This window comes from Gambusia affinis, linkage group LG09 (assembly GCF_019740435.1).
Source record: "Gambusia affinis linkage group LG09, SWU_Gaff_1.0, whole genome shotgun sequence".
NCBI classification, from domain to species: domain Eukaryota; kingdom Metazoa; phylum Chordata; class Actinopteri; order Cyprinodontiformes; family Poeciliidae; genus Gambusia; species Gambusia affinis.
In genome coordinates this window covers 27,574,381-27,595,731 of record NC_057876.1, presented here as the reverse complement: position 1 = coordinate 27,595,731, position 21,351 = coordinate 27,574,381, and the positions used below count along the sequence as shown (strand labels likewise).

The 21,351-nt window shown below is 38.6% G+C and overlaps 1 protein-coding gene across 13 annotated transcripts in view; it reads left to right on the top strand.

Annotated features, from left to right (window-relative positions):
- rapgef2b (Rap guanine nucleotide exchange factor 2b) overlaps window positions 1-21,351 on the top strand; it is a 100,209-nt gene that overhangs the window by 69,613 nt on the left and 9,245 nt on the right. For 8 of the 13 annotated variants that reach the window (XM_044126692.1, XM_044126693.1, XM_044126697.1 and 5 more), the window contains 15 exons: window positions 5,755-5,886; window positions 10,171-10,348; window positions 12,428-12,564; window positions 14,044-14,202; window positions 14,504-14,656; window positions 14,739-14,903; window positions 15,043-15,150; window positions 15,235-15,438; window positions 16,745-16,853; window positions 16,958-17,234; window positions 17,431-17,588; window positions 18,783-18,797; window positions 19,139-19,379; window positions 19,569-19,952; window positions 20,031-20,242. In XM_044126692.1, the coding sequence (XP_043982627.1) occupies window positions 5,755-5,886; window positions 10,171-10,348; window positions 12,428-12,564; window positions 14,044-14,202; window positions 14,504-14,656; window positions 14,739-14,903; window positions 15,043-15,150; window positions 15,235-15,438; window positions 16,745-16,853; window positions 16,958-17,234; window positions 17,431-17,588; window positions 18,783-18,797; window positions 19,139-19,379; window positions 19,569-19,952; window positions 20,031-20,242 (2,632 nt within the window). The remainder of the gene's footprint in view (window positions 1-5,754; window positions 5,887-10,170; window positions 10,349-12,427; window positions 12,565-14,043; window positions 14,203-14,503; window positions 14,657-14,738; window positions 14,904-15,042; window positions 15,151-15,234; window positions 15,439-16,744; window positions 16,854-16,957; window positions 17,235-17,430; window positions 17,589-18,782; window positions 18,798-19,138; window positions 19,380-19,568; window positions 19,953-20,030; window positions 20,243-21,351) is intronic. The other 5 variants (XM_044126694.1, XM_044126698.1, XM_044126689.1 and 2 more) reach the window with 2 other exon arrangements.

Sequence of the window (21,351 nt, the reverse complement as noted above, 5' to 3'; positions counted from 1 at the left end):
CTTGCTGATCCATTCCTATTTCAACTTTCTGAAAAAAATAATTAAATTACTCACTTCATTTTTTCAAAAATATATTTCACAAAATAAAGGACAGGGTTTTCCAACCTTCTGCTAGAGAGGACAAACTCTGATTTATTAGGTTGTTATTAAATCATTAACTATTCAATGTCTGTACTTGTCAGTATCAGATTTAATGTCAGTGATCGAAAGAGCAGCTGGTGTCACACAGCTACGCAGTTGGAAACAATTTCGGAACAAAAACAAAATCACTACAGTTCAGATAATTTCAACTTTCTTTAACATTTCATGTTACTGGTTGTAATATCAACAAGTAACATCCAACAAGATTAAAGTAAGTAATTAAAGATTGCCTTTTTATTCTAAATTCAGGTAGAATCGGACTCTTAAGACAGGAAGAAAGGAGCAACATGCTTTAGAAACTCTAATAAGCACCTCAGTGACAGAACATAACCTTAATCCTTCTACTGCAACTCTGAAAAGTTTTGTCAGCACAACCTGTTAGTGGTTATAATGGTGCATTCTGTAATCGCAAAAAGATTTGATTTTTAGATTGTTTCCAGTTTACAATTCCTGTCACCCCTCTAATCTATGCTAATCTGTCGTAAATTGTGTAGAGCTTTATCAAATCCAAGGGCCCATTCAGGGCTTGTACACACATATCCAGCTCTTTATAAAAACAAATATGTTTTTGTAAATCATATAAAAAATTATCATCTGTTTCATCCACATGAACCCGCACAAATCTGCCCTTGAGTGTTGTTTTAAACATGGCAAACCCGTTGAGGGGGGTGTAGAGCAAAGGTAAAACCTGTCAGCCAAACCGCTTGCTTCAACTTTACCACGACTTCATGTTCAGATTTAAACATGGCACCAGGAGGTCAGTAAGTTGTAAGGTCCCACCAAAACTTAGATCAAACCTACGCCCTTGAATACAGAGTTTTCTGAAATCTGGTAATTAGCTACATTGTAGCCATAGCTGCCCTGGGAAAGACTTGCAGAAGAGAGTGGCTGAAATTTAATCGGCGTCACTGGGTTCTCTGACCACCACCAGCCGGCAAACCGGGTGAAGAATCTTCTTGCTCAAGGACACGTCTGAGTGACTGTCGTTCCAGTAATTCTATTTGGACAAAGTTTTACAACTTGTAGCATGTTTTATCGTTGTCGAGTAAAAAGTATTTTCTTCACGATAAATAGCGTGACTCGCTTTGTGTGGGCCCGACTGATGGAGATGTAGAAAGTGAAGGAAAAGCCCAGAGAGCATATCAGACCCATTTAATCAGACGCCCTGCCAACAGGATTTTAATCTCCTGATCCCAAAGGCTCAGGAAAGCGAGAAGCTGCCGCCTTGGTGAGAGAATCTGAATGTGTTCTCAGTTGCCATTTATTAGCTAGTGCAGTGTTTTAATAAAATCTAACAGCCCATTCAAATAACTTAAATGACATAGTGTCACCTTAATTTAAACCAGCTACAGGAATAAAATCACTATTAAAATGTCTTCTAGGACTAAATCTCAGTTTAAGAAGTTTTATTTTCTCTTGTGATGGAGTGATGGGGTGTAGCAGGACAGATTCACTGGCTGCATGCAAGCAGTAAAGAGATTGAGAGGCAGCCAGTGCTTCTACCCAGCAATCTAGGTCATTAGGTCTGTAATGTAATTTAAGGAGGACCACATCTGCTCACATGTAAGCAGAACTGAGAGTTGTGGCTCGAGCTTTAGAGCGATGCCTAATCCCCCCATGACGCCTGATTGGACGTGTTTTCAGCCCGAAGTCCTGCAGAGCTCATTTCTTTTCAAGAGAGTGTTGAACTTAAAGCAGAACGGAGCAGAGAAGCAGCTCAGATGACAAATTTATGATGTAGTTCATGTTTATTATATCGTTAACATGTTTAAACTGCAGAATTAAAGTATTGATTTTCCAATCAATCGGAGCTCACAACAAAGAGTAGATGTTGGGCCTCATGGCTGTGCACGTATTGGATAAGCCTAATGAGCATGTCGTTGTTTCACTGGCATCCAGTTTGACCCGGTCTCCTGCATTCCATTGGGCCGGAGAGGTCAACAGGCCCCCACATGCTCATAGAGCGAATGGACGTTGGCTTATTGACGGACGGACGGATGACCTAAATGAGCGGAGAGAAAGGATTACTTGTTTATTATCCGTTTGCTTTATCCGCCTCCCCTGCTCTCACTTTGTTCCTCACATGCCTCTGTCACTGGTGTGAAACACTTTAACACAATGGTCTGCTAACTTTGTGTCACATGGGCCACAATCGACCAAAAGGTACATGTGGAGCACAAAAATAGAATTTGTACTAACAAAACATATAAAAATACTTACTCGATAAAAACAAAGGATGCAGTTTTTTCATCAAATGGATAAAGTAGTCAGATTCTTGTAGGCAATCTGCATGTTTGCCTTATTAAAGGAAAGGCATTCAGTTCACAAATTTTTTGGAGTATTCAATGTTCTTTTCTTGGAAGAATTTAGTCTATTCGCATTGATGATGAAATTTGTCACTCTTTCTATTAAAGTGCTTGTCTGTAGATTTGGCTGCTCGAAGGCATGCTTTTTGGTTTGTTCAAAATCTTTATTTTGTACAAACCAAACTCCCAGTTAGCCATTTCTTAATATCTGACAGACAACACAGTGGGTTTGATGATTTATGTCATGCTAAGTTGTTTACGCTGCGGTATAGCCTCATTTCTTGCATGCAAAGACATTTCCTCAGAAAATGACTAAGAAGGATAGCAGGATCATGATTGTGCCTAAAGCACAACCCTGAGGGACTCCACAGGAATGGCTAATAGTCTGATCATGTTCAGGTTAGAGGATCATAAATAAAAACTCCACCTGTCTACTCAGTAACTTGCATTTACAATAAAAATGTTTCAGTATGCCCCCCAAAAATTATAAATATTGTAACAGTTCAGTCTTTTATGAAAAAACATAAAGAAAACATGCAAAATAAAAAGATATTTTTTAAACCCCAGGTGTTGTTTATTCCAACATAATACATAAACAGCGTAGCTATTGGTAGTTGCAGGTTAATCATTAGGTCCCTAAAACAACTAGAAGAGGATCTGTTCAGAAATGTAAATAAAATTTAACTTTAAATAACATGAAGTGTTATCTCATAGATTCCTGTTGAATTTTCTGTCAGCTCTAAACCTGAGTATTTTGTATTACACTGTAAAAAACTGTGATGTGATGAGACTCTATTGGCTCATTTATGGAGAGGCGACGGTAGATTCATCAGCGTTGCCCAGCCAGTGGTAATAACGTGGAGGCTTTCACATAGCCGTCCACCAGCCGCAGCCTGAGGGGGGTTAGCGACTGACTGGGTTCTCCGGTCGACCATTTTGGTTAGTGCAGCCAGCCAGATAATTAAACGTGATGGAAATCTTTGACACACTGTAATCACATCACACCTCAGTGCTGCGAGAGCTCCACTGTCTGGTTCCCAGTCTCTTGTCACTGACACAGAAAGGCACTTTGTGAATTGATACGTCTAATTTTTTCACATTTTTCCCTCATAGCAGCTTAGAAATAAATTGCTTTCTGAAACAACTCTGTTCAACAACTCTTCCAAGATCTTCAAATTCTTTGTCACTTTGTTGGCACACTTAAGCAAAACCAGCCTCCATGTGTGAAAAAACGATTCGCCAACATCCAAACACCCCATAATGAAGCCATAATTAAAGACCTGCAATCAGAAACTCAACTCGATGTTTTTCTTTTCGTTTAAATCCCTTAGCTGTACCCATTTTAAACAGCTGGTATGGAAAATTAGCCTGTTTTTATGTTTAGAGAAAGATTTAAACAAAAAAAAAAATATTCAAAGACTTTAAACTCAAACAGCTTGGAAAAGACTAAACCAAATCTTCTCCAGATGTTTAGATCTGGTTCCAACTTTCCAGCCTCTTAATGAGTAAAGTTGGTTCATTAAATCAGATCAATTTGAGTTTTGGGGGATTTAAATCTAAAATTAATGATCTGCCACAGCCAAAAGTTAGGTTGAAAGGGGCTCAGAGGAAATGATCCCACTTCCAAGTATTAAATAAATAAATATTTGGTAAATAAAACATATGGAATATAAAATATTCACATATACAGACACCATGAACCAGTTCCTTCTCTTCCCTGTTTGACTAATCAGATATGATGGATTTATTTTAAAAATACTAGCTTGTAAACAGGGATGAAAGATATGAAACGTTGGATTGATATTGATATCCACAATTAGTTTTGCTGTTGTTTAACAGCTTCTTTGTGAAATCAAAGATAATCACAAAGCAGTTGCATTTCTGGAGGTTCTAAGTCTATTTGTCTGTTTCTGATGTATTTTAAATTTTGGGGTCATCTCCATAGAGAAGTGGGTTGGCCCATTTACTCTATTTTTAATTACAGCTGCTACTTAATGCAGCATAAATTACTCAGAGGGGTTTCCCCCATTACTGTTTTGTGTTTGTTTAGTTTATTCAGCTTGTGAAGCATTAATTAGAGAATTTTCTTCTGTGATAAGAATTTGTTTTTCTGCATTTGAGCACCGTTTTAATAAAAATGCCCAATTATTTTCAGATTGGATTTTGACACTATAATAGCTATTTTGTTAAGAGTCTGAGCCCCTGGAGTTTATTTTGTCAGATTTGTTCCCCTTTTAGCGTTGCATAATAGCAGGTTTAGTGAACTCTTGAATTGATGACTTGATGCAAAATCATGCAGGCACAATTATTTTTATGTTAAAGTTTTAAAGTAATATTCCTTTTTGGCGCTTAATGTATTATAATACCAAATTGTATATAAATAAGAGCTTTTTAAAAATCACAGATTTTTGGGTTTGTGTTCTGTTGATGTTGCGTAATTACATCTAAGAAATAAATTATTACCCATTTTTTTTACTGTTATTTTTCACAAATAAAGAGTAGAATGACAAAGTTTTCTTAGGATCTTGGAAGTACATAAGTCTTTAATAAAATTGTCCCAGTTTTAAATATGTCCAGATTTACTTTACAGGTCTTAAAACTATTTAATTCAAAATGACTTAAATAAACTCAGAGGGAAATCAAATCTTGCTACGTGTATAATTGTTTTCAAAGACTTGCTGTAGATGCTGATAGTTTTGGGCACAGAGAATCTTCTGTAGCTGTGTTGCAAAGGCTGTTTTAACCTCTGACTAAACACATCAGAGTCTCCATTTTTGTTTACATTTGTGAAGAAGGAAGTTTTTAGAGGTTTTTGTGTCGTTTCCTTTAGTGGTTCTTGGTGCAGCGCCACCTCAGGTGAGGAGGGGAACAGGTTGCTCTAAGCGGTTATTTTTTTTGACTCAGTGCTGTGTGAAAGAAAACCACAGCAGCTAATAATGTATCAAATGTTGCAGTTTTGTTCTCAATCAAACCAAGTCTACCGGTCTATCAAATGTGAAAACAGTTTGAAAGGTGTAAAAGTTAGGGAACCCAGCTTTAGAAGACCAGAGCTGAAACAAAAACCACATAAGTCCATAAAACCACATTTTAAATGATGTTCCATAATTTATTTTTGTATCTAATTTAAACTCATAAAACTTATAGAAACCCAGCATAAAACCATCAGTTTCATTTTTCACGTCCCCACACACCGGAGCCAAGTTTGTGGCAGTCAACATATGTTAGCACTTGACCAGAGGTGGCTGCTGGGCTGACCGACACTGACCATGTGTGTGTATGTTGTGTGTATGTATGTGTGTGTGCGCAGCTCCCTGCAGACTTCAGCAGACTGCACCTGGCCGACGGCTTACACCCACAGGTGACCCACGTCTCGTCCAGCCACTCAGGATGTAGTATCACCAGTGACTCTGGAAGCAGCAGCCTTTCAGACATTTACCAGGTAAGGCCTCCCTCACCGGCCCTGGACCCCCAGCCAGGCCCGGGTAGTGTAGAGTCACACCAAGGATGTCTCCGTCTGAACTATCTCACTTTTCTCTGAGGAATTCCGTGAAATAACATTTGAGTTGGGATGAAATGAACCTTAAATATGTGCATAAATGGAATCAGAATCGAGCTGAAGTTGGAAAATGTCCTCCTTGTGGCGAGCTGACATCCATCCCTGTGTGAATTCTCCATAATCTTTTTTAAGCAGAACATTTTTCCAGCGTAATTCAAAGGTTTTGCTGGCGGAGCGGCTACAGGACCCTGACAGCAGAGCTGTGCAGCTCTGCAGGTGGCGAGCAGACAGGCTGGATGCTGCCGAGCAGGTGGTCCAGCCCACATCCTGCCTGCCTCCATCTCTGCCTTTTCATCGCTACAGAGCCAGAGTCTTGCAGAGTTGGCGACTATTATAATATAACTCTGACTAAAATCTTTTACTAACCTCGCTGATTTACCTTTTCCTCATGTTCAGAAGCTACATGAAGCCTAATAAATCTTAGTAAAACAGTGGTGGACTAAATATCCAGCTTAGAGGGACACACATCTGCCAAATGTCATGACTATAGACTTCCCCCAAAACCTGAAGTTAATCCTCTTAGCAGCACACAGCTGCCCCATTGGACCTGGTGCGTTCCTGTTTGTTTGTGTTCCTGTGACTTCCCTCAGGGCCACACTCTGTCACATTCTCTTTGTTTATCCAAGACCTCTGCTGGTTCTGGTTGTCGGGATGCGGCTGAATATTTTTATCATATCACAAGATTCTGTGTGTGGATGTCAGGCCTTGTTGTAGATGACTGTAGCAGGTTAAACAGGCTTTACTGTCTGTAGTCCGGTCTGATCCGGGTCTCAGCACCATCTGCTCACAGGATCTGGGTTTTCCTCTGTCACAGTCACAAACACTGTCCTCTGCTTTTGTCTTCCTCCTGTAAACTTTTAACACTTCCTTTGTTTTACCTTCTGTTTTTGATTAATCTCTACTGAACTCTTGATTGATCTGTGTTCTCCATGTTTGCAGCTTTGTCAGAAATTATGAATAAATTAAAAATTATGACCTATGACTATTAAATAGACAACTGTTTAAAAGCCCATTTAGTAGGCTTTTTATCGGTCCAAAGATGAATCCTGTTTCACTCTTCACCCTTGACCTTTAGCTGTTTCTATAAGGTACGGTGTCCCAGTTGTTTCTGTGTTGGAGAATAGTGGAGCCAAACTAGCAGACCACTCAAAAATAGAAATACTTTAAGTTTATATTATTTATGACACCAAATCCACTGCAGTAATAATAGTAGCAGAGATAAAATGTCCTAATTTAAAATATTTTAAAATTAAACCCCCTATTGTGTAATTTTGGTTCACAGGGATGGACCAATATGAATATTTGGGCCGATATTCGACAATATTAGTTCTGTTATGGCCAATATCCAATATTTACTAATATAAATATAATCTGCATTTCTCTACCATTTCAACATCATGAAACAAAAAAATAAACATTGGTTATTTATATTGGCCTAGGTTTACCTCACAGAGCAATACTGCTATGTTAAATACTCACAAAGACTGATGTCATAATGATGTATTGAACATCCCTATTTAATAAATTGATTTTAATTCTTAACCATCAAAAACAGAAAAAAAGTCATATTTCTGTTTAAATATACCTGATATAATGAGAATGTTTGTTGATTAGTAAACCTGAAATTCTATGTTTTGAAATGGTTGTGCATTATAATGTATTTTTCTTGGTATATTGTAGACCTGGACAATAGGTCTACAATATACTCTGACACCTTTAGCATCAGACTAAGTTGCAAAAGGCGACTTGGGTCCAAAATATCCTGGGATTTATTTGCCTGACTGTTACATTAGCCTGTTAAAGCTAGGCTAGTTGGCCAGTTGGATGGACTCTTGACTGGCCCCACCTGAGTGGTGTATCTTTAATGTTTAATATGTCAATATATCTCTAATATAATCAAAATCAACAGTTGCATTTAAATATTTTTCTGATATTGTGCAGCTATACTATATTGGCAATATTGTACTGAAAAACTAAATTCCTGTGCATTAGATTTATTTCTCTTTATGGCACATTTGGTCCTCTATATTTGTTATTTCCTAACAAGCTTTAAAAGTAATGTATTCTGTGTAGATAAATGTAAATGTCTCAGTTCTCAGTGGAGTTTTTATCCTCTTCTAAATTAGGTGCCAAGAGGGGAAGTGAAAACCCTTGGAAACGAGGAGCTGGTGGGGTTATTCAGGCTAATCAACTCCTGAATTTTAATATTTTTCCAATTAATGTGTTTTAATGACATGATAAGAACTGTATAGTCTAGCTTGTATTGTTCTTAGATATTAAACTTCTAATTGTATAATCCTAACCCATTTCAAAATATTTTACTGTCAGAATATTAAAAACGTGTATCTTTATAATTAGTGTAATTTCCAATTATTCTCCATAGCAAACAAAGTGAATATAGGTAGTAGAAGCGAAGGCCACTATTGTGTCTACGTTGTTTTGATTTTTTTGATGTATTTACATTTAGCTTTATATATTCTTAACAAGCCTAGAAAAAAAACTGAATATGACTGCTGCCTGTTTAGTAGACTGAATACATCACAAATACTGGCATTTTTTAGATAACATCTATTTAAAATAGAAGAAATCCACAAACACAAGGTTTGTATCAGCTTCCTGGAAGACTCCCTTCCTACTTGCTCAGTGGAATATTGTACCCACCACCTGCATAAAGTGACTGGTTAACCATAGAAAATGGGATTCAGCCTAACTGCTGTGGTCAGATGTAAAAATGCAAAAAGGAAGTTGTTCTGTTTTATTTGCTTATTACCTAAAATGTGTCATTCCTTCAAAATTCTGACAACTTGCCTTTTTAGCATTATATGAGCAATAGCTGAAAATTACAACATCTTCCTCCAACATGTGTCTGATGTCAGATTGGTGATGGTTCTCCTTTTAGTTTGGTTGCTTTTCCAAGGTTTTCAGGTTGTAAACAGATAAGCTTAGCATTTTATTAGTTTGATGCTGTGATGAGAGCTGCTGAGCAGACTCGGAGCAGGTTATTGATGGGAGCTCTGAGTGGTCGAACAACATGGCCTCTCTGCTGCAGCTGCTGTAAAATCCACATCCTGGGACTGGAGTGGAGCGCCCCCGCATCATCGGCGCGTCACTGCCAGCATGGCCGACTGTTTGTGTGTGAATAAATCATGATATCGGTCCTTTGAAAGCATTGATCCAAGAATAGCCTGCATGAAATATTAACAGCCTGCTGACTCCTAATGCTCGCTGCATGTTTTTGAGGTTTTCATACATCCTTAATGTGCATAAGAAAACAAAAACGCATCATTTTAACGCAGTATTTTGTCCAAACTGTCGTGAACCTGGTGACCTTCCAGTTGCTGTAATGTAGACGCTAATGCGTAAGGCTCTCCATCTTGCATCCAGCATCATCTCTGCAGACATCAGTTTGGCTCCGCCCACCAGATTTTGAACCAATGGAGGCCAAACGGCCAGTCAGACGCTGAATCATTAATGAGCCTTTTCCACATGGCGTTTGAGGAGAAACGACTTGGTACGTCTGAGTATTAAAAAATGAAAAGCAGAGCAGCAGTCTGGGTGGTGACAATGCGTCTGGCTCTGAGATATTGTGGACAGTTTGCTCAAGCAGCCTGTTCTGCTCTTGTTGTTAAAACTGCTAAAGCTGAACGGCATTTTGTGGTAAGATTTCTTGTCGGTTACCATCAGAACTGACGTTTTGTGTGGTCCAGAAGAACTGATTGCAGCGCTCATGCACGGGTATCTGCTCCAGGTTCTCTTATCTCAGCTGGCTGTGCACATATTTTATCTTTTACTTTCAAGGAACAGGATCTGGCTGCAAGGCAGGCTGTGGAGTTCTGCTGAGGGGGGAGGAGAGAAGAAAGTTAGGATTTAATTAGCTTGTTACTATGCATAGCAGCCTGTTTGATATGCCGTCTCTCTCTCATACTGTATTCAATGCATCATGTCACAAGATGGTTTGAATCTCAGTGTTTGATATGAAACGAGACTTTGCAGATGATGTTTGTGCTGGAGAACAGTGTGTGTGTCAGCTGTAAAGTTTCTGGTCATTAATTAAATGACGAGCGTCCAGATGATTGCTTCAGGTTGATCTCTGATGGAGTCACAGTATCCCGCAGCGCGCTTCTCGCTCCACACACACTCAACCTCTGATTTGTTTTCTCCCATCAGGCCACAGAGAACGAGCCAGGCGACATGGACCTGAGCGGCCTGCCTGAGACCGCAGTGGACTCCGAGGAGGACGATGACGAGGAGGACATCGAGCGGGCCTCCGACCCCCTGATGAGCCGGGACATCGTCAGGGACTGCCTGGAGAAGGACCCCATGGACCGGACGGATGATGACATAGGTGAGTCACTTGGGGCGGGTTTTACTTCTACATTTTCAATTCTGGAGCCACATTTCATGTCATTTTTCATTTTATGTATTCACCTTTTTCACTTCTGACACTGATATCTGAGGTTTAGTATAGGCCAATACCTATCCGATACAGAAAAACTGTTCTGAATTGTCTTAAGACATTTCTTTTTTAAAACAGTTTCCCTGGGTTCTGAGCATGATGTCACCCAAAGCACAAAGCATAGAATCAGACTGAATAGATCTTCCCTTTGCCACATTGTCACTGATACCAATCTAGAATTGTTTTCAATATCAGGGCCAATACAGATACTAACATCACATTGGTTTATGGCTTGTTCACATTACAAGTAAAGGAAATCATGAATGAAATGGAACAGAAAGAAGTATAAACTTATAAGCTCTGCTCCCCATTTACAAAGATAAAACCAGATATTCAGCTCAGATGACTATTGCAGGCCTATATCAAATAAACAATAAAAAATACACATCAAAACATTAACTTATTCAATGCCATATTGCTTCATCATCATAATTTTCAAATTTTTATTAATTGCAGAAAGAGGTTTAGATAGTTTTATCTCACTGTCAAGATTGTCACACATAAACTGGCACCTTTAACTGAAATGCATCTTTCAATCATCGGGGTCCTGAATCATCATTTTGTACATAAAATTAGTTAAACTGTAAATATTTGGTTTGTGTGATCTCTCTATCCACTTCCACTTATGACTCTTAACAGTTCTCAAATTTTCAGCACAATATGTTACATATGGAACAATTAGTGAATCATACAAACTATACAAGACCTTTTTGTTTACCCTATTTAAAACAGCATATTTGTTCATTTGAACTTTTATGTGATTTATGTCAGATTTCCATGACAACTATTCATCAGTGAGCACATCTAAACACTTAATTAGCTGTTCTTAATTAAGTTCTTTGGTATCCCAGGCATTCATCTCCTTTTCTCAGCTCGTAATAAAGCCACTTGCTATTCAGATGAGCCACAGTAAACATCCACGGCTGTGATGTTGGCTTTCGAATAATTCTCAAAGCCACATCAGGCTTTTCGTATCATATCCCTTAAAGCTATGACTCAACTCCAGCTCTGATGATAGGCGTGTTTAAAAACGAAGTACACAGAGTCGGTCGGGGCTTAGCAGCTGATGTGGACTTTGGGTGAGGATGATGCATTGGATGCAGAGAGAGAAGGAGCGAGCGCCAGCCCTTCCCCCTCTCTACCATCCGCTGATCTCCCTGCTGTGCCCCCTTTCCTCCCTCCCTCTGCCGGGAGGCTTTTCTAGGTCACTCTAGCACATCCTCTCGCCTCACCTCTCCCAGCGCATTAAACTTTCAGCGATATCGCAGCTTCACACACAACGCTGTTGCCATGCCAAGCCTAGGTCAGCCGGTGCACTAGACTGCTGCTGGTCAGGATTAAGGCGGAAGATTTTCTGGACGTTTTTCTTCATTGACTGTCATTAGTAATACAAGAGAGTAATTGCAGCTTTTAAGGAATTATACATGTGAAGTTCACTCATTTTAGTTTTTTTATTCCGTTTATAAAATATTAAAATTGGTATAACAAGCTTCATCCTGGATAAATATGTTAAAGAACCAAACTGGCGTCCTTGTAGTTGTTGCTCAACATTATGGAGAAAATGCACATAACGAGTTAAAACAGACTGATTAGAGATTCTGATTAACTTTTTTACTATATCTCCACAAATATTAAAAACCAAAGATGCATGATGTTTGGTTTTAAAAATACAATGATGAGTAGCAGAATCTCAAAAAGTCACTGTGTGATTAGTCAGCCATTAATCTTGGCCTCCCTCAGATTATTATATCAATAGAATTGATATTTGGCTCAAACTGATTCCTCTGCTGGCTCTCTGATGATCGTGGTGATGATCAGGTGTTCTCGTCTCGGTGGAGGGGAGGGGCTGGAGCACGCTGACTAGCAGCGCTGCTTCCTTTCTCTCTCCCATCCAGGAGTCAAACCTCTTCCAGCGTTTGATGGTTTTCTTCTGAACACCCCGTCATCTCTTTTTGTCCCTCTTCACAGAGCAATTACTGGAGTTCATGCATCAGCTGCCAGCGTTTGCTAACATGACCATGTCGGTGAGGAGGGAGCTCTGCGCGGTCATGGTGTTCGCCGTGGTGGAGCGAGCCGGCACCATCGTTCTCAATGATGGAGAAGAGGTTTGTGTTGGTACATTTTTATTCCATGTTCTGTGTCAGTCTGACCTCTACACACCAGCAGATCTTTGTTCCTCTATTGGATATTTTTTCTGCTCTATTAACCCTGAATGGTTCAAGTAGTTTATCTCAGGGTCATTCTTGGTTCCCTGAGGCACCCAAAGCTAAACAAGCATTTGGTTTGGGTTGCATATTTTCAATGCATTGCACTTGAACAAAAGGGTAAATAATTTATATCCAAGGCCTTGATTCAAGAGTAAATGAATGTGTTCAGAGAACTTAGGCTTTAAGCATATTGTTGCTATTAATGGTTGTCTGATTTTAATGAAATTATGTAAAAAGACATATTTTTCACAAAAAATTTATATTTTTTGCTCTAAATCAAGCATGCAGTGGTTGCAACAATTCTCATTTAAGATAGCCTCTTCCCACAGAAGAGAGCAAGAAACCATCTGTTATTCTGCTGTCTTTTTGATAAATGGCTTTGACTCATTAAGGGACACCAGCTGTTGAAAATCCAACCATGTATCACTTCAGTTTGTAGGTAAACAAATCTATAAAGCTTCTTTCTTGTATCTGAATTAGGTCAAAGTGCTGTTCACATCAGTTCATAGAATTAGTGAGCAATAAATTTACACTAAAAATTGTATACAATTGTGTAATAAAACATTAAAAAGAGCAATCATTAATAACTACAAGTATGCACAGCATGTAATATTAAAAATAAAATAAGATATAATTTAAGACCTGTTAATATGAGCATGTTGTGTGTATTGAATCGGTTTCTCCATAATTTATGTATATAGTTTTAAAACACATGGAAAGAATGGGAATTAGATGACTGCAGCGGTCAACAGGGATTATGGCTAGAAAACAAGTTTGTAAAGATGTTTGAATTTTAAAATCAATTGGAAGAGTAGAAACCAAACCTAGCGCCATGTTGTTTTCTCTTGTCTCCTGTAGTTTCCCTGTGGAAACAAACAAGATGTTAGAATAATGTGGACGTGTAGTTTCTCCATCTACTTTTGTTGGAAATCATATTTATTAAATGGAAGTTCTGAAATAAATTTCTGCATAATCTAAAATAGCACCACAACAAGCTATTATTAGTAATCGATTATTCACACAATTGATGAGAATAAAAAATTGCCACATTTTGCAGATTTTTCATTTTACCACTTAATCCTATTTTATACATAAAGAAAAGGAACTTTTTCTTGCCTAAAATGCAAAACTAGAATTTTCTTATGTGTTCGATAGATTCGTAGCATCTTCAAATGTATCTAAGAAGTATGTAAGAACATACTTCTAACTTCAACACAGCCCTTGACTTACTGACACTCAAGTTGAACATACTTAAAAACAAAGATTTATTAATCTTGGGTACAAAATGTGTATATTTTTTGTATATATATTTTACTAAATATATATACAAAAAGGCCTGAAGTGAAATCTGAAGTTGTTCCTGTTTTCTGGCTGCAGCTGGACTCGTGGTCGGTGATCCTGAACGGCTCGGTGGAGGTGACCTACCCCGACAGTCGGACAGAGATGCTGTGCATGGGGAACAGCTTCGGTGTGTCTCCAACCATGGAGAAGGAATTCATGAAAGGCGTCATGAGGACCAAGGTGGACGACTGCCAGGTTGGAATCCTAATTTGAGTTGATCTGTCACACTCTGCTAGCATGAACAGCTCCATTTCCTTTGCATTTCAGTGTGCAACACCTGGCAGGAGGCCTGTCATCCTGCATTATTATGTCCCACTGTGCCCCACTTGTGCTGAAATATTTGCACTCATGACACAGAAAGTTGTTTGCAGCAGTAGCAGCTCCTTATATGTAGATAAATCTGGTTTTTAATCATTACGCTGAATAAAGTATTTATTTTGTTAATTTGTAGAAATATTTCCTATTGTGGTTAAGGGAATCACTTCCTTTCTTTCAGTTTGTATGCATAGCCCAGCAGGACTACTGCTGCATCCTCAACCAGGTGGAGAAGAACATGCAGAAGGTTGAGGAGGAAGGAGAGATCGTCATGGTGAAGGAACACCGTGAACTGGATCGTACCGGCACCAGGAAAGGACATATTGTCATCAAGGTGACACCTCTACTGTCTTCTGCAGGCGTACAAGTTTTGCACGATCGACTTGTAAACGTCTGTCCTCATTTTGGATTATCAGGGCACGCCTGAGCGTCTCACCATGCACCTGGTGGAGGAGCACTCAGTGGTGGATCCTACCTACATCGAGGACTTCCTGTTGACCTACAGGACCTTCCTCTCCAGCCCCATGGTCGTGGGAAAGAAGCTCCTGGAATGGTTTCACGACCCAAGTCTCAGGGACAAGGTACGGCCAGCAGGGCGGAGCTGTCCTCCTAAATAACTTTTTGATTGCATTAAGATGCTCCTGTATTGGTTTGGAATTTGGTACCCTGTAAAGTTGTTGCCATGGATACCAACATGTGCTGATCATGTGATTTTCTCAGGTTACACGGGTAGTCTTGCTGTGGGTAAACAATCACTTTAATGACTTCGAGGGAGACCCTGCCATGACTCACTTTCTGGAGGAGTTTGAGAGCAATCTGGAGAAGGAGGTACATTTCTTCAACAAATGCAATGAAAAATTAGAGAAATACATATTTCTGTTATATTTCTAATCCCTGCTTCTTTTTTTGCAGAAAATGTGCGGGCACCTCAGACTGTTAAACATAGCGTGTGCTGCTAAAGCCAAGCCACGGCTAGTGACGCTGACCAAGCCGTCCAGAGACTCTCCTCTGGCCTTCACCCTTCTCGGAGGTCAAGAGAAAGGTTTCTGCATCTTCATTGATGCCGTGGAGCCAGGGAGCAAGGCAGCAGAGGCCGGACTCAAGCGTGGAGATCAGGTGACTTTCACATCAAAGACATTGGTGAAGCCTGTGTTGCGTTGTGGTTTTTGTTTGAATATTTTCCAGGTTTATTTAGCCCTCTGGCATTCTCAAGAGCTTTTTAATGTCTTTCTCTTGACAACTGTGCAAAACAATCTTAGTCAAAGTGATCTTTTTTCCACTTGAAGCTTATTTTTCTTGTGAAATTGGTTTTGTATTATGACCTAACTGGCATTAAAAGGCTTCCTTTTAAGAAGTCTTAAACTGAACTCTCCAGTAGCTGCTGGCACCCTGTAGACTTTCTCCTCGCAACTTGACATCCCAGCCAGTTTCACACTCTGCAGGCCTCTCAGCCTGTAAGCAAAGACTCTTAATCCTTGAAACCATCTCACAAGTGTCTGGGTGTGTGTTAAGCCCTCTCGACACCAAACATCCTCTGCAGCTGTTTCTCCCAAACGGAAACAGAAAAGCTGTCTTACTTGGTAGCATTTACCCCTTTTACACCAGTCACACTTACCATGTTTTACCTACTTCACCCTGTGATCCAGGCCCTCAAACTCACAGCTTAAGTGTTATTTTAGTTTTCACAGAATCGTGATATGTTGCAGACATAGAGATCTGGGCTCTGCAGGTTGGTGCTCTCAGAGCATCTCAGACATTTTACAGCTTGCATATGACATTTCATAACCTATGTTTGATTATCTAATTGTAATGCAAATTTTGAAACAAAACAAAAGATGCAAATTATTCGGGTTTCCATCTACTTGTTTGTAGTGCAAACGTGAAGCGTTATTAAGTCAGATGTTGACATTAAGAAGAGCTGTAATAAAATGGCTTTTTCAGAAAAGCCAAAAATTACCTATGTTTTTCTGCAAAAATTAAGAAGTTATTTGCATCAACCTTTTCTAATGTGATACTTACATCTTCTGCTTCTCACCTCACTCATCTAGACTCTTTGTGCCCCAAACCTTTAATTGAAGTTCATGGTTCATTGGTTCTAGGGCATGGGAGTTTGTTTTTTCTTTTTTCTTTTAGCAATTTTGAGATATTTATGTTTGTGATAGTAGGACAAAAAGGGCTAGGGATTTTGATAACTGTTGTTCTCAGCTTGCTAAATAAATCCACGTATCACATGATGCATACGTGGAGATCAGCTGCATCTTAGTTAAGATTTACTTCTTGATGAGAAAAGCTGACTGATAGCTTCAGGTTCTCAGCTGGAAAAAGCTAATTCTGGTCTTTGTAACTTTATTATGATTTTTAAACAATTGCATTTTCTAATTATGTTAAAGTTCACATTTATTGGTTCTGGTTCTTTCTGCAGATCTTGGAGGTAAATGGACAGAATTTTGAGACTGTCCAGTTCAGCAAAGCCAATGAGATTTTAAAGAACAACACCCACTTATCCATAACTGTGAAAACAAATCTTTTAGGTAAGTTTTTAATGTCTCCTATTAACAATTAATCTAGTCTTTCTTAGAAATAAAATGTAACCTTTCAGGCAGCTAATCTTTCGACCTCATTGCTTACCATTCAGTGTTTAAGGAGCTGCTAACACGGCCAGAACATGAGCATGAGTTGGACGGGGACGAGGAACACGACAGGAAGAACGGTGCGCCTCATCTACCAAAAATTGGGGACATTAAGAAGGGGAGCCGTTACTCCATACCGGACCTGGCGGTGGACGTGGAACAGGTCATGGGGCTGGAGAAAGCCAGCAAAAAGGCCAAGAGCAACACAGTGGGAGGCCGCAACAAGCTGAAAAAAATCTTTGATAAGACACTCACCAGCATCCTGCCCCCCAAACCGTACAAGTAAGAGAATTGATATTAGATAATAATATTGAAAACAGATTTTTGCTCTCAAATACATTAAACTCTCAACAATTGCATTTTCATTTTTAATTGCATTAAAAATAGGCTGTAGTTTTCACCACAAATGTCTCCCTCTGCTTGTTACTGACAGAACTGCTCTCACACCTTCTTTCCTCTATTCTTCTTGTTTCCATAGCGACGTTTGTGTAGGCCAATCACAGGATGACAGCATAGTGGGGATGAAGCCGTCCAAGCAGATCCCAGCAGCTCTGCCGGTCAGTGGGAACCTGTCGTCGTCAAACCCGGACCTCCTGCAGTCACACCACCGCATTCTGGACTTCAACAACCAGCCTGGTGTGTATTCACACACTGTGGGGCTCAATGTGAGACTTTGGCTCAGTGGCATCAGTGTGTGTATTTATAAATCCATTAAATACTTCTCAGGTTTAGCACGTGCACCATAATTTAAAACTAAATTCTGGAGCGGATCAAAATGAGCAGGAGGGATTTATTTAAAATTTGTGCTGTATGTTCCCTCCAGAAATCTCATTTTTATATCTAAACTAAATTAGAAAGTCAATGGCGCTGTGTAGCATAAGTATTGTTCAGTGTTGCAGTGACGATACCACTTGCAGTAAATCCTTGTTTTTGTTTTTCTTTTAAGTCTTTCTGTGACCTTTGGTAAAAAAAAAAAAAAAAAAAAAATTAAAAAACTTAAATAAATCATTCAGAGGTTATAATCTGCTGAATTATTCTTTTCTTTATGAGCTCTAATCGCTTATCGGTAAATCAGATGATAGCAAAAAGGTTGCATCATTCAGAAAATTGGTCAAATTTATGATCTGGTATTATTTTCAGTCTGTAAACTCAAACTCAACGGCATCTAATTTGATGATAATTTTTGAGGAACATGATCTCAAACATGTTAAAATTCATATTGTGAATGCTTTTGTTTCTGTTATTTATAATAATTTTCGCCTTACTGCTAATGACATAATGTCCAATAAAAAATATTTTTGAATACAGAAATATGGGATTAATGGATAGTATGTTTAATACCTGCTTAAAAGTCTTTGTTGTTAAAAGGTACATTTACTTTGATAAACTAATTTAATAAGAATGCATATTCTAATTTTTTTAATATGACTGTAAACAAAAGCAGCACATTATTATTTTTTTATTTGTTGATGTAACTGGAAGAATAATTGGAATAGTCCATCAAAGTTAAAAGAAAACTGAAAATTTGAGTCAGTCAGGAAAAGCTTGGTTGATTAATGTCAGACTTTTAGGTTGAATGTACAGTTGGCATTCAAAGCATTTATTTTAGGCACTGTAACTGATATCAGACAGCCAAGTATAGCATGGGCTGCCAAGGAAATACTTTCTTCAAAATAGTTGAAAAGTATTCCTTTTGCCCAGGTTTTATTTTATGTGAATTTAGTGAAATTCACAGTGTTTTCATAATATTTTGTAGGTCTTAATAGGGGTAAACACTCAGCATATACAGTACACAGCAACGTAATTCCATCATTTGTTTTATTATTTCAGTGCCAGTCGTCCAGAGTGAGTACTTCCTCTCATTATTCTCCTCCTCAGCTATTTCTTCTCTGTCATTCAGGAATTTCTTAGCAGCTGTGATTTAGTAAATAGACATTCAAAATCAGTTGCACATCTTGTGGAGGATAAATGGGTGATTTAAATGGTGAGATGAAGCAGAACAATTAAATTTTTAACCTTTGGTTTGTGTGTCATAATGGTGAATGTGGTGGTTTTTAAATCTTTGGGGTGTTTCTTTCTCTTGAACACTCAGCAACACTTTTGAAAACCAACAATCTCTGGTGTTTTCTGCTTTTAACCAGAATAATGTAGATGTTTGCCTGACAGCAATAATTTTATGTCTGTAGATATGTCAGACCAAGTGCTACGAGTATTCAAGGCGGACCAGCAGTCTCGGTATATCATGATTGGGAAGGACACAACAGCTAAAGAGGTGGTGGCCCAGGCTATCAGGGAGTTTGCTCTGACTGCAACGCCAGAGGCTTATTCACTATGTGAAGTGTCTGTCACACCGGAGGGCGTCATTAAGCAGAGGCGCTTACCAGACCAGCTTTCCAAGCTAGCTGACAGGATTCAGCTAAGTGGCAGGTAAAGATGTCTTAAATTTGCACAAACTCTAAGAAGGTGGAAAGCTTTTCTTTTTAACAAATACTTTTTTACTCTTGAGTAATTCTTGAAAAGCTTTGTTTTATTTTTACCCAAGAACAATTTTTGGTTACTCTTTGCACCGCTGACATAAATTCTCATTATATTTAACTTAATTTTTTTGCCATAAAGATACTACTTGAAGAGCAATATGGAGACGGAAACATTGTGCTCTGATGAAGACGCGCAGGACCTCCTACGAGAAGGCCAGATCGCTCTGCTGCAGCTCAGCACGGTGGAGGTGGCCACCCAGCTCTCCATGAGAGCCTTTGAACTTTTCTGTGCCATCGAGCCCACCGAATACATCGACGACCTGTTCAAGCTGCGCTCCAAGACAGGCTCGGTCAGCCTCAAGCGCTTCGAGGAGTCCATCAACCATGAGACCTTCTGGGTGGCAACCGAGGTGGTACGGGAACCCAACCAGCTCAAGCGCATGAAGATCATAAAGCATTTCATCAAGATTGCTCTACATTGTCGAGAGTGCAAGAACTTCAACTCCATGTTTGCCATCATCAGGTTAGACAAACAAACTGATATGTATAAACATTTTCTTATATTCTTCCATCATTTGACTAATTGCGGTTCTTCTTGCAGTGGCTTGAACTTGGCTCCAGTTTCCAGACTAAGGGGAACATGGGAAAAATTGCCAAGCAAATATGAGAAATTGTTTGGGGACTTGCAGGATCTCTTCGACCCCTCTAGAAATATGGCCAAGTACAGGAATGTTCTCAACAATCAGAACCTTCAGCCTCCAATCATTCCCCTGTTCCCAGTTATCAAGAAGGACCTCACCTTCCTACACGAAGGTACGTGACAGTAGAATAATTTTATATTACAAGCTATTTTCATGTTTTATAATTAATTGCCGTTCTGATCTAGATTTGGGCCAGCTAACAATTTTAAAATAGGATCTCCTGCTTGTAGAAAATATCTATGGAAATTACACAAGAAGGTTTTCTTACAGAGCAATATAGAGTAATTACAAACATTATTTTGAATCTTCCATTGTCAATAATAAAATGTCTTGAAGACTGTTATGCATTAACAAATGTGCAGCATAAAGTACATAAATACAAAATCTGCAGTGGCAAATGTGCAGAAGGACAGACACCTAATTCATTTTACATTAATAAATGGCTACAATAACCACAAATCTAAGCTGAAACAAAGCATTTTTATTTTCAGATTTTTAAAACCAGAAGTTTCTAAACTGAAACAAAAGAAGCAGATTTGTTGACATTATGACAGCGTTAAGTAAAACTTAAGCAACGTCTTTATGTTTTAAACTGAAAAATTCATACCTCTTTCTATATTTTATGCTTGTAAATTTATTAACTTTATTAAAATTGAGAATTTAAACTGATGTAAATTTAATTTTAAGTAGTTAAATGGCTTAAAACTAGTTATACTGAAGTCACAAGATAGGTTAGCTAGAATGGCTTTTGCTAGCAGTATGGAGCAAAAGCCACTGGTGTGAAAATTAACCAAATCAATTTTTTATTATGGAAGAAAAAGCAAAAAGAGCTAGAAATGCTTAGAAATTTGTTACTGAGGTATGTAATACAGAGACTATTTTACATATATACATACATATACATATATTATGTATTTAAACTCAAATGTAAACAAAGTTCATTTCAAACACGTAATGGATTACAACTAGTTAAATACAAGTCAGTCCTAAGTTAGGGTAGCAATGCTAGCTTGGCTTTGGTAAGGACAGTTTTTTCAATCCTTGTGAAGCTGTTAAAATTTACCAACAACTAAAATTTTAATTCTGAAAAATTAAAAGAAGCTTTTATATTAACAAAAAGAACTAAAAATAGTTGAGAAGTGATGGTTTAGGTAAGCTAATATGAGAAGTCAAAAGCTAGCATTAGCTTAACAGTTTTGCTGTGGTAGCTGTTTGGTTGTT